This window comes from Urocitellus parryii, chromosome 11, assembly GCF_045843805.1.
Source record: "Urocitellus parryii isolate mUroPar1 chromosome 11, mUroPar1.hap1, whole genome shotgun sequence".
In the NCBI taxonomy this organism is placed as follows: Eukaryota; Metazoa; Chordata; class Mammalia; order Rodentia; family Sciuridae; genus Urocitellus; species Urocitellus parryii.
Window position 1 is genome coordinate 110,134,572 of NC_135541.1, and position 13,184 is coordinate 110,147,755.

Consider the following 13,184-nt stretch of genomic DNA (forward strand, 5'->3'; position numbering starts at 1 on the left):
GATTTTATGCTTTAGTATGCTTGATTGAGCCATTATTTCTTGCTCTCGCATCTACAGCCTAAACTCTTTAATGATACAGCACTAAACTTCCATTCATTTAATTGATAAATGAAGCACACTAAGTTCTTGTTAGTCAGCTTTTTGTCACTGTGACCAAAATAATTGAAAAGGACAACATTAAAGAGGAAAAACTTGGAGCTCATGGTTTCAGAGGCTGAGTCCATGGCTGGCTGACCCCATTGCTCTGGGCCTGAGGTGAGGCAGTACATCATGGCGGAAGGGCATGACTGAGGAAAGCTGCTCAGGTCAAGCAGCCAGGAAGCAGACGGAAAAAGAGAGGAATAGGCCAGGTATAGATATAGTCCAGGTGGTGCCCCCATGAACTACTTCTCCCAGCCATGCCCCACCTGCCTACAGTTACCATCCAGTAGCTCACTTAAATTATCAATCCATCAAGTGGATTAATTCAACGATGAGATTGCAACTCTCATAATCTAATCATTTCACCTCTGAACATTGTTGCATTGCCTGACATATGGGCTTTTGGGGGACGTTGCTAGATCCAAATCATAACAGATCTGAACTCAAATAGCAGAATATAAGGACATATTAAATAGGAATATAATAAATGGTACAAACAAGGGAATCCAGAAAAGAAATGGATTATTTCTGGCTGAGATGATAAATGAAGTTTTCTTGCACTAGATCTATTTTTTCTGTTTTAAGAGATTGTTGTTAGGGGGCTGGGGTTGTGGCTCAGTGGTAGAGTGATCGCCTAGCATGCATGGGGCACTGCATAAAGATAAAATAAAGATATTGTGTCCACCTAAAATTAAAAGTAAATAAATTTTTTAAAAAAGAGATTGTTGTAATCCTGAAATGAGAACTGCTGAAGAATCCTGTGTGGAGCTCCAGAGCACCCCTTTCATCCTGAACTCTGTTCTTTTCTAGGTTCCAGGTCACCACTCCCTAGATCTTGCACTTCTTTGTCAATTTTTCCTCAGTCTTCTTTACTGACTCTTCCTTTTTGTCAACCCTTTAAATGTTTTTAGGTCCTAAGATTTATTATGTTCTCAACTCTGGCAGCTCATAATAATTAATTACTTATGAAAATTTTTAAAAAGATGCTAAGACCCTACTTGACCTACTGAGCCACACTCAGAAAATTAGGCCCAAGTAATTCTATTTGTGAAGCATTACATGTGATTGTGATATGTAGCCGGTGATGACAGCTTTCATTATATATATTAAATATGTATGATTTCATTCGCCACTGGGGCTCCAAGTGCCGTCTACATGATATTGACTCCAGAATTTCTATCTCAAAGCATAACCTTCATTCCCAGTTCCAGATCCACATTCCTAGCTGCTTTTAGACATCTCCTGGTCATGGCACTAGAGACATTTCAAATACCATCAACAAACAAGATTAGAATGATCCCTGGGAATGTTGTCCCTACAGAAAAAGAACTACATAGTAAGGTGAATGGCTATCTGTCCTAACACATAGTTTTAAGGCTATATAAAATAGGGATTAGCTCTTGATTCTGTAATGCTTTTTAAAAAATATGTTGCGGTTAGATCCCTTTAAAATGCATGAAAACCCACAGATTTCCTAATTGGTTCTTGTAAAATGACATGCCATTTTGCGGTTTGAAAGGAAATAGTTTCCAGTTGGAGAATTTGTTTATTGAAAGTGGGGAAGAGAAATCCTTCAAGATGTCCAATGAATGACTCCTTTAAGACTAATGTCCTGAAACACACTGAGCAGCTCCACAGCACAGGATTCATAAAAAATATTATTCTGTAGAAACCAAGAGGATTCCTTGGGAAATCATGCTTTTTTTTTGGCACCAACTAATAGAAGTATTTTCATGGGCTAGTTAACAAAAATAATTGGAATATGTGAATGTGTGTGTGTGTGTGTGTGTGTGTGTGTATAATCGTACATGTATATTCATGATTATATGAAAGATTATACACACAATAAATGGTATTTAAAAGCCCAAATATTGTTATTTGCTATAGATGAAAGATTATATATGTACGCATATACTTATATGTACCTACACACATACGTATATAATGCACACATACACAACTATATCTCCACCTTGAGCAAAACTATGAGGAGGCGTTAAATCAGAGCAGGTTTATTGACAAATGTGCAATCTGAGGGTGGGAAGGGATCCCTGACCATGGGGCACACATCCCCTCTGTTGTATTTATTTCACCTGGTGCCATTCCACTTGATCCATAGTAACTTATTGAGAGGCAGATTCCATTTTCTAAGGTGGCAGAAAAGGATCCGAACTTGCTGACAGCCATACTCTCTTTCCGTGATGCTTCTAAAAGGCAAAATAAAATGAAGGACATTTTCATTTTATTCAAGAAATGTAAGCAAAACACAGCAGGAGGCCTGGGGATAGAGGTCTTAACTATTCTACCACAGTCAGCTTGAAAACAGTTGGGATAGCCCCTACCTTGTCCTAAGGATGTCAGAGGAAAGCAAGGTTATGAGGATGAGAACAGGAGACTCCCGTTTTAAGGACTCTAGGTTGAAATGAAAAGAGAATATAAACTGATGAATGGCATAGCCATAAGAATTTTATTGATCTGAATTTTATTGATCCAGGGAAATCTCTGTAATTTCTGCTCAATTTTGCTATGAACTGAAAACTGTTCTTTAAAAAAAATGTATATTTTAAAAAGATCATGCTTAGTGTCAATCAGGGTACAGGGAAATAGGTATTTGCATATAGCATTAATAAGATGTATTGGTAGAGACCTGAGGACAAGTGCTTTAAAACAAACCATTTCAGAGAACTAAGGGAAAGAGACAGGAATATTGATCATTAAAAAAAAAATGAACAGAACACATATGCAGTAAAATATAAATTATGGAAGTAGTAAGTATTTGAATTTTTTAAACACATGAGGATATGTTTAAAAGCATTTTTTTTGGAATTTAAAACATGCTGCCCCCATCAAACCATTCAGTGTTTGGTAGATGAGTTGAAGGGGAGGATGGTCAATTTTGAGAATCAACCGAGTTTCTTAGGAAATTGAGTGAAAAGAGTATCTGAGAGCCCAGAACGATCATTTAAACAGAAGGAAGTCGTGAAGAAGACATAGGTGTCATAGAGGATAAATTTTTGCAAATCGTGCATTAGGAAAGGAAAACAGGAACAAAGGAAGGAGAAAGCAATTAAATGAAAAACCAAAGAACACTGCCCTGGCCTGAAGCGGGAGCTTGATCCTCAGGTCACAAGGACTATCAAATTCTAATCCAGAAGTTACAAGACAGCGCAGGAGCAACCCAGAATGATAAGGAGACAAGAATGAGAATCCCGGTGAGCATCCAAGATATCACTGGAGATGCCCAGGGAGAAAGAAGCATTGAGAGGGGTGCTCCTGCGTGCCTTCTGAGGAAAAGACCAAACAATAAATAAATAAATAAATAGATAAATAAATAAATAAATAAATAAAAAAACAAACAATAACTAAACCTTTATAAAATGAAAAAGAAGAAAGCAAGCAGTGGTGAGCAATTGCCACTATTCTTCATCCGCCCACCCCCATGTTCCACCCTGTCTGCTGTTGGACAGTTTCATCTAGATTAGACAGCAACAAATTTTTTTCTGAAAATGGCCAGACAGTAACTATTTTAGATTTTGTGGGCTACGCAGAGTCTTTATCACACATTCTTTCCTTTTTTGGTATGTTCTTTTTTTTGGGTGGGGGTGGGGTAGGGGTATTGAAGATTGAACCCAGGGGCTCTTAACCACTGAGACATATCCCCAGCCCTTTTCATTTTTTATTTCAAGACAGGGTCTCACTAAGTTGCTTAGGGTCTTGCTAAATTGCTGAGGCTTGGCTTTGAATTTGAGATCCTCCTGCCTCAGCCTCCTGAGCTACGGGGATTACACCAGCATACCTGGCTCTGTACATTCATTTTTGTAACAACACTTTACAAATGTAGAAACTATTCTTAGTTCATAGGCCATATAAAAACAGATTGTGGGTCAAATATGGGCCAAAGACTCTAGAAAAGAATTAAAGCTTTTTTTTTTTTTTTTGAAGTGCAAAAAGATAATCTCAGAATGGAATGTTTAATATTAGAACTAAAAATTGGATATTATTTAAGTATGCAAAAAATGATTAAATTTATATGAATGCATGTACAAATATATTTATTTATTTTGATAGAAATCTGATGATATGTAAAATATGAAAATGCTTAAATAAACTATATGTGTATACCAAGGAAATATTATTAAATCATTAAAGAATCTTGTTTTCAAAGACTATTCAGTGAATAGGAAAATGCTCATGATGATAATAAGAGAGAAATACATTATGAACAGTGGCTATCCCTGTGGTGGCAGAATTATGCACAACTCTCATCAACATATTTTATATCAGCTACAACAAAGGAAAATAATTTTTAAAATTCTCTGCCAAATTCCTGGGTACATTCATACTTGTCAAACATTGTGTTCTTATCTTGGGTTTAGAAAATGTCATTATAAGAAAACTTAAAAGTAAGATTTAGTAACTGATACCATCACTAATCGGACTTGAAAACATTTTAATAATTAATTTGTCTCCTTTTTCAGGTATGATCCACATTACTTTGGAAAAGAAGTGATCAATTTCCCCAGGTGGGACAGCCTGGAGATGTTAAATGGTGCAACCAGGAAGTTTCATGATGTTTAGTTAGTGAACATCCACCTGTACCTCTCATTCCAAGTACATAATGACTCTCATGACTAAATTGGATTTTTCCCTTGTCCTGAAACTTAGGAAATTTGGTAGTATTAGAGAGAACTAAGTGATAGAACATAAAAAGCAACTCCATTGTTTGCAGTGAATCCTGGAGAGAAGGCAACTTCAGTAGAAGTCAATTAGTGAGGACCTGAGTCCTAGAGACTGCACTTGCTGCAGGTGCACAAACCAAAATTAAGGACAGAATGGGTAAAGTAGCCAGCCTGGGTAGATGCTGCAGGAGAACTGGATCAAGAGCTGGCTTTGCTAAGGCAGGGGAACCTAATAAGCAGCCCAGTGTAGGCAGGCTGTGTATACAAGTGTTGAGAGCCATCTGTGGACTTCACTGCGCACCACAGCCTAGTAAATTGGATAAACTGGTGTCTGGGAACTTCCAGTGGTCATTTCTTCAGATTGATGGCAGAGAGACATTGTGAGCCCTGTTCTGCTCAGCCTATTCCACACAGCACCAAGATGGAGTGACCTGCTACAACCACTAGCCACACAGCCCTCTGAGGTGTGTGACCTGCCAAGATGCCCATCAACCTGCTGACTGCAATACATCACGAAGCAAGACTCCACCCTTGAAAGCTTATCCCCTGCCTTTGAGGTACCTCCTTAAATAAATCAGGTTCTACTTGTTAAGCTCTAGCTCCTGTGTGGACAGCCCTCTATCAGGGGCTCTGACTTTTGAAACTATACTTTCTGACTCTTTGACTTTTGTTCTTCACTAATTATTCTAGACTTCAATTTTGCAGGAGGCTTAACCCTCTGAGCAGGAAAGAATTCCCTGGCGAGGTGCTGGCCATCCCACGATATACAATGAATATACACATTACATCAGGGGAAAATATATATAAGCAGAATGGCAAGACACCTTAGATGTTATCTGGTAATGCTGTGTGTTTCGATCAGGGGGTCTCAAGGATCAACTTGCACTGTTACAAAGATGGCACGGCTTACTTGTTCCCAAACTTTGTTCTTCATCTTTCTCTTCTTCTGAAAAATGATCCTCTTCTTGCTTTTGCTCTTTTTGAATTTCCTTCGGGTCTTTTAAATGGATTATAAAATTGTGCTTGTCCTTTATCACTTTCACTTTGATAAAAGTTGGGCCTAAGGAAGAACCACAGGACAGATTTAGGATGCCACACGAAGCTCCTTGACAAGAGGTTCAACCAGGGAGTGGAAACACCTGGGTACATGGAAGTAAGAAGATGCCTAAAGGAGATCACTTCTCATATCAAATTAGAGAACAAAAACTAAGTTGGCCGAAAAAATGGATGCCTATAATGGACTTTACGATCCATCAAATGAGGTCATTAATATGAAATGGTATTGTACCTTACAAAAGTTATGAGTGTTAGTTATAGTTGCTGTTTTATAGTAGTTGTAAGAATTTTCCCAACCACCCATTCTCTCTTGGTGTTCTGATTCATTTATCTTCATCTCTCTGTTTTTTTTTTTCTTTTGTAATCCAGCCTTTCTTTTCAACTTTGATTGAGCCATCTCTCAAAATTGGTAGGGTTAGGATGAAAATATTGTATTCACTCTGAACCATCTGGTATTTTTATGCATTGTATAAATATGCAAATTTTAGTAAGAGCTAAAGGATCAGCACCAGACCCCCAAGCTCTGTGTTCCACAGCCCAGACCAGAAAAATGCTGTGAATTCACAATATGTGCTTGGTTTCTGAGAAAAAAAAAGTGTGCTGTAATTAATATTATTAATCACCTATTTGCTTACTGCAGTGACTAATATACTATTTACTAATCATGTGGAAGTATTTTAATATTCTAACAAGCAGGAATGGTCATATCAATGTATCTGAGCCAAATTCTTGGCTGGCCTATGCCTTGCAGAATCAATTATGATGGAAGAATGTAACATCTGAAAATGTGGAATGCGGTGCACTCATGAACTACAACAGATATGTCAACACTTTCTCCCATCACACTCAGAGGTGCAAGCTCATGATTGTTTGAAATGAATTAACATCTTTCAAGCCATTAACCATCTGCTTTCAAAATGTACCTTTTTCAAACACTGTCTTTTCTACTTCAATCTGTCCTCCATCAGAAGGATATAGATAGTAGTTTGTCCCTGATATTTGGACAGGTATATCTCCCATATTGTATCCATGAAACTAGAAAAGAAAACATCACGGTTTGAGTGTAGAACTGCAACTGATTGACAACACACCTTATCCGTGTTAGCCAGCTAAAGTTGCCATAAGCTTAATTTCTGCTAAACAACATGTTTGTCACTCTGTAGACTCAGAGGCCAGGGTCCATATACTCTTTAGAAACTTGCGTGGTGTTATAATGACAGGTGAATTAAAAGAAGCCTGTGGTTTTAAACTGTGTCCACTGGAGCATTATCATCACCTAGTCCTGATCAAATCACTTTACTCTTGCTAGTGCAGTATGAGCAGAAATCTAGTCCTCATTCCCTGGTTAATTTTCTGTTTAAAGTGGACTGATTTGCTGAGAAATATTGACATTTAACACTTTAGAAGGTCAGGTGCCTAAGATCTTTTTAATTAAATTTTTTTAAATTTTCTAATATTTATTTTTAGTTCTCGGCGGACACAACATCTTTGTTTGTATGTGGTATGAGGATCGAACCCGGGCCGCACGCATGCCAGGCAAGCGCGCTACCGCTTGAGCCACATCCCCAGCCCTTTAATTAAATGTTGTCACTAAAGTTCCAGGTGATACTGATACATGCTAAAAATTGGAGACTAATTGGTTTAGAATAAAATCTACAAATCTACCTTTTTTTTTCTCACCAGGTTTTCTGAATAAATAGCCACTTAAAGGAGAGTTAGCAAGGAGAAGGTTTTGTAAAAGCCTGTAAGCCAGAACAATGGGTGCCTGCAGAGAGGTAACTAACTGTATGTGCTCAGAAAGTCCTCTCCTCTGAGACAAAGTCAGCCTTCATGTGGCCCCATCCTAGTTGCTTCTTTGCATATACCTAGATAGACACTCTGTGTCAGATTGCCATCTTTACTGCCCTTATTAATCTAGCTTCATGATACTCAAGAAAAACTGGCAGTCCCAGGGTCCTCCTATCTTGGTGACGGCTGTAAAGAAGGTTCTAGATATAAGAAGGTGAAATACAGGTTTATGAAAGAAACCTTGCCCTAGAACAATTAGAAATACTCTAAACAGACTTCGTAGAAAATTGATTTTACTTAGTGGTGTGTGCCTACAATCCGAGCCACTCAGGGGGCTGAGGCAGAAGGATTGCAAGTTCAAGGCCAGCCTAGGCAATTTAGTGAGACCTCATCTCAAAATTGAAAATAAAATAAAATAAAAATATCTGGGAGTGTAGTTTAGTGATAGAGTGTCCCTGGGTTCAATCCCCAGGACTGCCAGAAAAAATAAAAATAAAAAAGAGATCGAGAAAATTGATTTTACCGGGTAAACTCTCTCAGGTTGTGGCTCCTGGATGGGCTCCTCTGGTTCTTGTATGACACTTGTTTTTCCTTCTTTAACTTTGTCCTTGAGAGACGGTTGTTTCTTCAAAGACTTACTACTTTCATCCTTCTCTAATTTTTCCTTGCCTTTCTTTTTAACGGCGGCTTCTTTACTCTTCTTTTCTGCTTTCTTTTCTTCCTTTAAGCGCTCCTCTTCTGCTAATCGATCTTGTTCTTCTTTCCATGCCTGAAAATATATATTTTTAAAAAATGTAACAGAATTTTTGAGACAAATGTAATATGGGTTATATTAGGGTTCATTTTGGAGAAAACTCAGCATCAATTTTGTAAGTCATGGCTCTAACCAATCAAACCATTGAGCTAGACACCTTGAAGTTATCCTTGATTCTATTTTCTATTTGCACTTGACTTCTGTAATACTAAATCCTATAAATTCTCCTCAGAGCTCTCTCTTCATGTCACCTTGTTCTCTCATCCTCTGTCATAATTTCCTTATTTCAGATCGGTACTATCTTTAGCCTGGACTGTTGCAGTAGCCTCTTAGCTGGTCTTCCCATCTCCTATTCTTTGCCACATGAGACCAAATCCTCCATTTAGGTCCTAAAGAGAGTTCATCCGCCACGTGGCAGTCTCGATGTTCTCCTGGCACACAATATTTAAAAAACAACTGATAACAACAATTTTAAAAGCATTGTAAGGCATATTGAGGCTGCCAGAAAAGTGAAGGACATGAACAAGCCCTCATTCAGTGAGGTAGGTGAGAACTGAAGACAAGTTTTCCCATCCCAACAGCCTAAAACTTGGGTTTTAATGGATCTTGGAGACTAGAGACAAAATCTGGAAGATCAGATCAGAGATCTCTGGATAAAGCTGGTATTTAAAAAGTATCTATCACCTTCACTGGGTGAACTAGAAGAATTACTAGAAGACTGTGAGAAATTCTAGCCTGCCTCCTTGGCCCCAGGATTAAGCAGGGGTGGGGTGGGAGTCTAATTCTTAGAGAACTCCTGTCCATAAGCCTGTCCTCACAGATTGGTGGCCAAAGTGTAGATTGCCATAACACTTCATTTTTAAAAAAAGTCGATTATGAGCTCACAAATGAAAATCACAAAACATGAGGAAATAAGCCACTTTGGGTTTGATGAGTCTGAAGAAACAAGCTGTGAAAGTGTAGTGTATCTACAAAGACTACCCACACTAGAATTGTAAGAGAATATAAGTTTTTAGTATGCTTAAATTTAATAACAAAAAGTGTCAAAAGTAAAGTAAGAAAGGGAGCATCGAAGGTGGCAAGCTGAGTGTGCCAGTGTCTCTTAGAAATGGAGCTTTGGAGGAGGCAGTCTCTGAACAGAGAGTGGCGGAGGGGCTTCAGAATAGATGAAAGACATTCATCTTGACATTCAGGAAGGTCAATGAATCAAAAGCAGGAAATAACAGTGGTGGGCTCAACCTGGCTCATACTGACTTGAAAGATTTTGCTGTTACATTTTTAGGAACTTTGTGAGTCAGTTTCACCATAGCCATCATCAAAAAATAAATTATAGAAATGCACAGTTAACTTAAAAGAGCAAAGGCCATAAATACTCAAAACTCACCTCTTCATAATATATATATATTTTTTACTTTTCTCTATTATCTATGCTCTCAAGGCCATTTATGTCACTGGCATCTGTCTGTATCATGAAACACTATACTGTACATGGTGTGCTACTCCATTGGGCTCAGCCTTCAGTGAAGCCCTATTGGTAGCCCCTGTGGGGATATTTAGACTATAGATATCAGCAAATGCTACAAATTAAGGATTGATTGATTATCTATATTGAAGAAAATGATGGAGAGAACGTAGATTAAACTTAAAAGCACGTGGTACCTGTAGCTATTATACTATAACAAGCACAAAAATTTGAGAAAATAGTCTTCTATTATTCTAAACTATTACTTGATTCACAAGAGGTTGCTTGCATCCTGTTATTAACAAATGAGTGAGATGCGCCCCTTTGTTATTTCATTTTTGTCTTGTTAACCTAAATGAAGCTATTAATCAACATTCATACTGGAATTATACTTGCTTGTCATTTGTAACCGTAGGCTAGCTAAGGATACAAGAATTTAAGAAAAATCAATGAAAGTGTTCTAGAAGAATCAACTGGCTATACTGGATTTATAATAGAATATGGAATGATTTATTACTGGTAAATTGTGTGCTTTATATACAACATAACAGTAACATGTACAATAAGCTTATATATTCACAAAAGGCACACTTTTGTTTTTCTAGAGAGTGACTGTTAAACATTTGCCAGCATACCAACATAACTGTTTTCAAAGCAGCTAGAGAGAAAAGATGCACTGTTTATAGAAGAATGTCAAATTAAATCAAAATCAATTTATTAAGAGCCACAAAGTCAGCAAGGAAAATGTGGAACAATATCTTCAAAGTGTTAACAATATCTTGTAGAAAGAAAGTCGCCCAGAATTTTATAAATGAAAACTACATTTAATGAATAGGGTCAAAATAAAGCCATTTTCCCCCAGATAAGTGAAAGCCGAGTTTAATAGAAAATGTGATATTATGATATAATAAGAAACAGATATTAGTTCTTCAATCCTGGATCTTGGTGTCAAGCTTTAAATCCCTGCGTATTTTGGGAGTGTTAGGAGCATCTTTTATTCTAATGAGGCAACTCTTGGTGAGCTCTTGGATAATTTCAGGACTGGGTGGGAGCTGGTCACCAAAAAGATCAAATCCTGGTTAAAAGCTTAGAATGTTCACATCTCCTCTTTTGACCTTCAGGGAAGAGAGATAAGCTGAAATTTGAGTTAATGATCGCAAAGCCCTAAACCACAGGGCATCGGGGTCTTCTGAGCTGGTGAATATATGACCATGCCAGGAGGGAGACATACTACAGTTCCAGAAGGACAGAGCCCAAACTAAACCAAACCTAACCTATAAACAAACAAAAATCCTCAGTATATTCATGTAAATGCGCCTGCAGAGCATAGAACACACCCAAACTTCCTTATCTCAGGGGCTTATGATATAAGTCAAGGTACTTTTGAATTATTGCAAAAGCCTATATGACTTCTGTAATCAAAAATTACATAAGTAATTTAGAGCTCATAAACAAATTTAGCAAAGTAGCAGGATATAAAATTAATACCCATAAATAAACTGCAGTCCTATACACCAATGAATCAGCTGAAAGAGAAACTAGGAAAACTAACCCATTCACAATAGCCTCAAAAAAAAAAAAAAGATAAAATACTTGGGAATCAATAAAATAAAAATATTAAAGCAAAATACAAACACCTTCAACAACAACAACAAAAGAGTATACCGACTACAATCAAGGCACTGCCCTGGATTGTGATTATACAAAAATAAAGGTGACACAGATTCTCTGAAATGCTCCTCTGCTGGAGGAGACAGTGGTGGAGAGTCAATCCTTTCATTCCAATTTCAATTATTTTTGAGGGTTTAGCAACAGGGATCATTTTGTATGACTTCACACTAACTCTCCACCACAGGATAATTTTGGATTGGTGATTAATTAGTGTTGCTTATCTTTGTTTAGATTACCTTGAGAGAACCTTCTAAAATGAAAGGAATCTTTTCCTTCTCTTTCTCTTTCTCTTTTTCCTTTTCCTTTTCCTTTTCCTTTTCTTGATCTAGTATCTCTGTTTTGCTGAGCATTTTGTTACCTATAATTAGAGAAAAAGTAAACTTTTTAGTAAATCCCTTAAATAATCATAGAAGACAAGTCTCTGGGTTGGAGGTGATCTCCAATGTCATCCAATTCAACTCTCCATTCATTCATCTCTATACTCTTTCTTGCCATCTTCAGGAAGGGACATCTGAAGTGGTACAGAAATACCTGGGTGATAGGGTTAAAGGAGGTTGCAACAGATTAGTTCAACATATGGGATCCAATAATCATAATTCATCACATCAATAGACTTAAATACAGGAATCACATGATAAAACACAAGATGAAGAAAAAGCATTTGACAAAATTCAGCATCCATGCAAGCTCAAAACATTAGAAAAACTAGGGATAGTTGGAACACACCTCAATATTGTAAAGATCAAATATGCTAAACCCCAGGCCAACATCATTCTACATGGAGAAAAATTGAAAACATTTCTTCTAAAAACTGGAAAACCCACCTGTTTTCCACTTTTTGCCCATCCCATAAAGCATTTCCTAGGCCATCACATAGGCAGAAAGGAGAGAGATAAGGGGAAGAGGGCAGAAAAACTTCTATTCAACATAGTTCTTGAATCCCTAGCCAGAGCAATTAGACAAAAGAAAGAAATTAAAGGGATACTTATAAGAAAAGAAGAGCTCAAACTATCCCTATTTGCTGACAACATGATTCTATATTTGGAAGACACAAAAAACTCCACCAGAAAACTTTAAATCCCTGCGTATTTAGCAAAACAGCAGGATATAAAATTAATACCCATAAATAAGTTGCATTCCTTTACACCCATGAATCAGCAGAAAGAAAAACCAAGAAAACTAACCCATTCACAATAGCCTCACACACACACACACACAAAGATAAAATACAAAATACTTGGGAATCAATCTAACAAAAGAGATGAAAGACCTCTACAATGAAAAATACAGAATACTAAAGAAAGAAATTGAAAAAGGCCTTAGAAGATGGAAAGATCTCCCATTGAAGCCAGAATTAGGCAATCAGCATAGATAGGTAAATCAAGTCAGGGCCTTGTTAATGTGTCCTGGGCTGCACCATCCTGCCCTTCCCCCTTCAGCCCACCTATTTTCCACTTTTTGGCCATCCCAGGAGCATTTCCTAGGCCTAGTCACATATGCAAGAAAGGAGAGAGATAAGGGGAAGAGGGCAGAACAAAGAAAGCCCAGGATTTATAAAGGGCAGAACACCTCCCCTCTTGGGATACCAGGATACCAGCTATGGCCCCCTTCTCCCTCCCACGAGAAGTCTATG

At 37.6% G+C, this 13,184-nt stretch overlaps 1 protein-coding gene across 1 annotated transcript in view; it reads right to left on the reverse strand.

The window, feature by feature from the left end:
• The window catches only part of Spag17 (sperm associated antigen 17), a 193,264-nt gene that overhangs the window by 64,447 nt on the left and 115,633 nt on the right, over positions 1-13,184 (reverse strand). The window contains exons 20-24 of the mRNA XM_026407282.2: positions 11,788-11,909; positions 8,188-8,433; positions 6,800-6,911; positions 5,731-5,880; positions 2,235-2,348 (exon numbers count right to left, since the gene is read on the reverse strand). Coding sequence (XP_026263067.2) covers positions 2,235-2,348; positions 5,731-5,880; positions 6,800-6,911; positions 8,188-8,433; positions 11,788-11,909 — 744 coding nt within the window. The remainder of the gene's footprint in view (positions 1-2,234; positions 2,349-5,730; positions 5,881-6,799; positions 6,912-8,187; positions 8,434-11,787; positions 11,910-13,184) is intronic.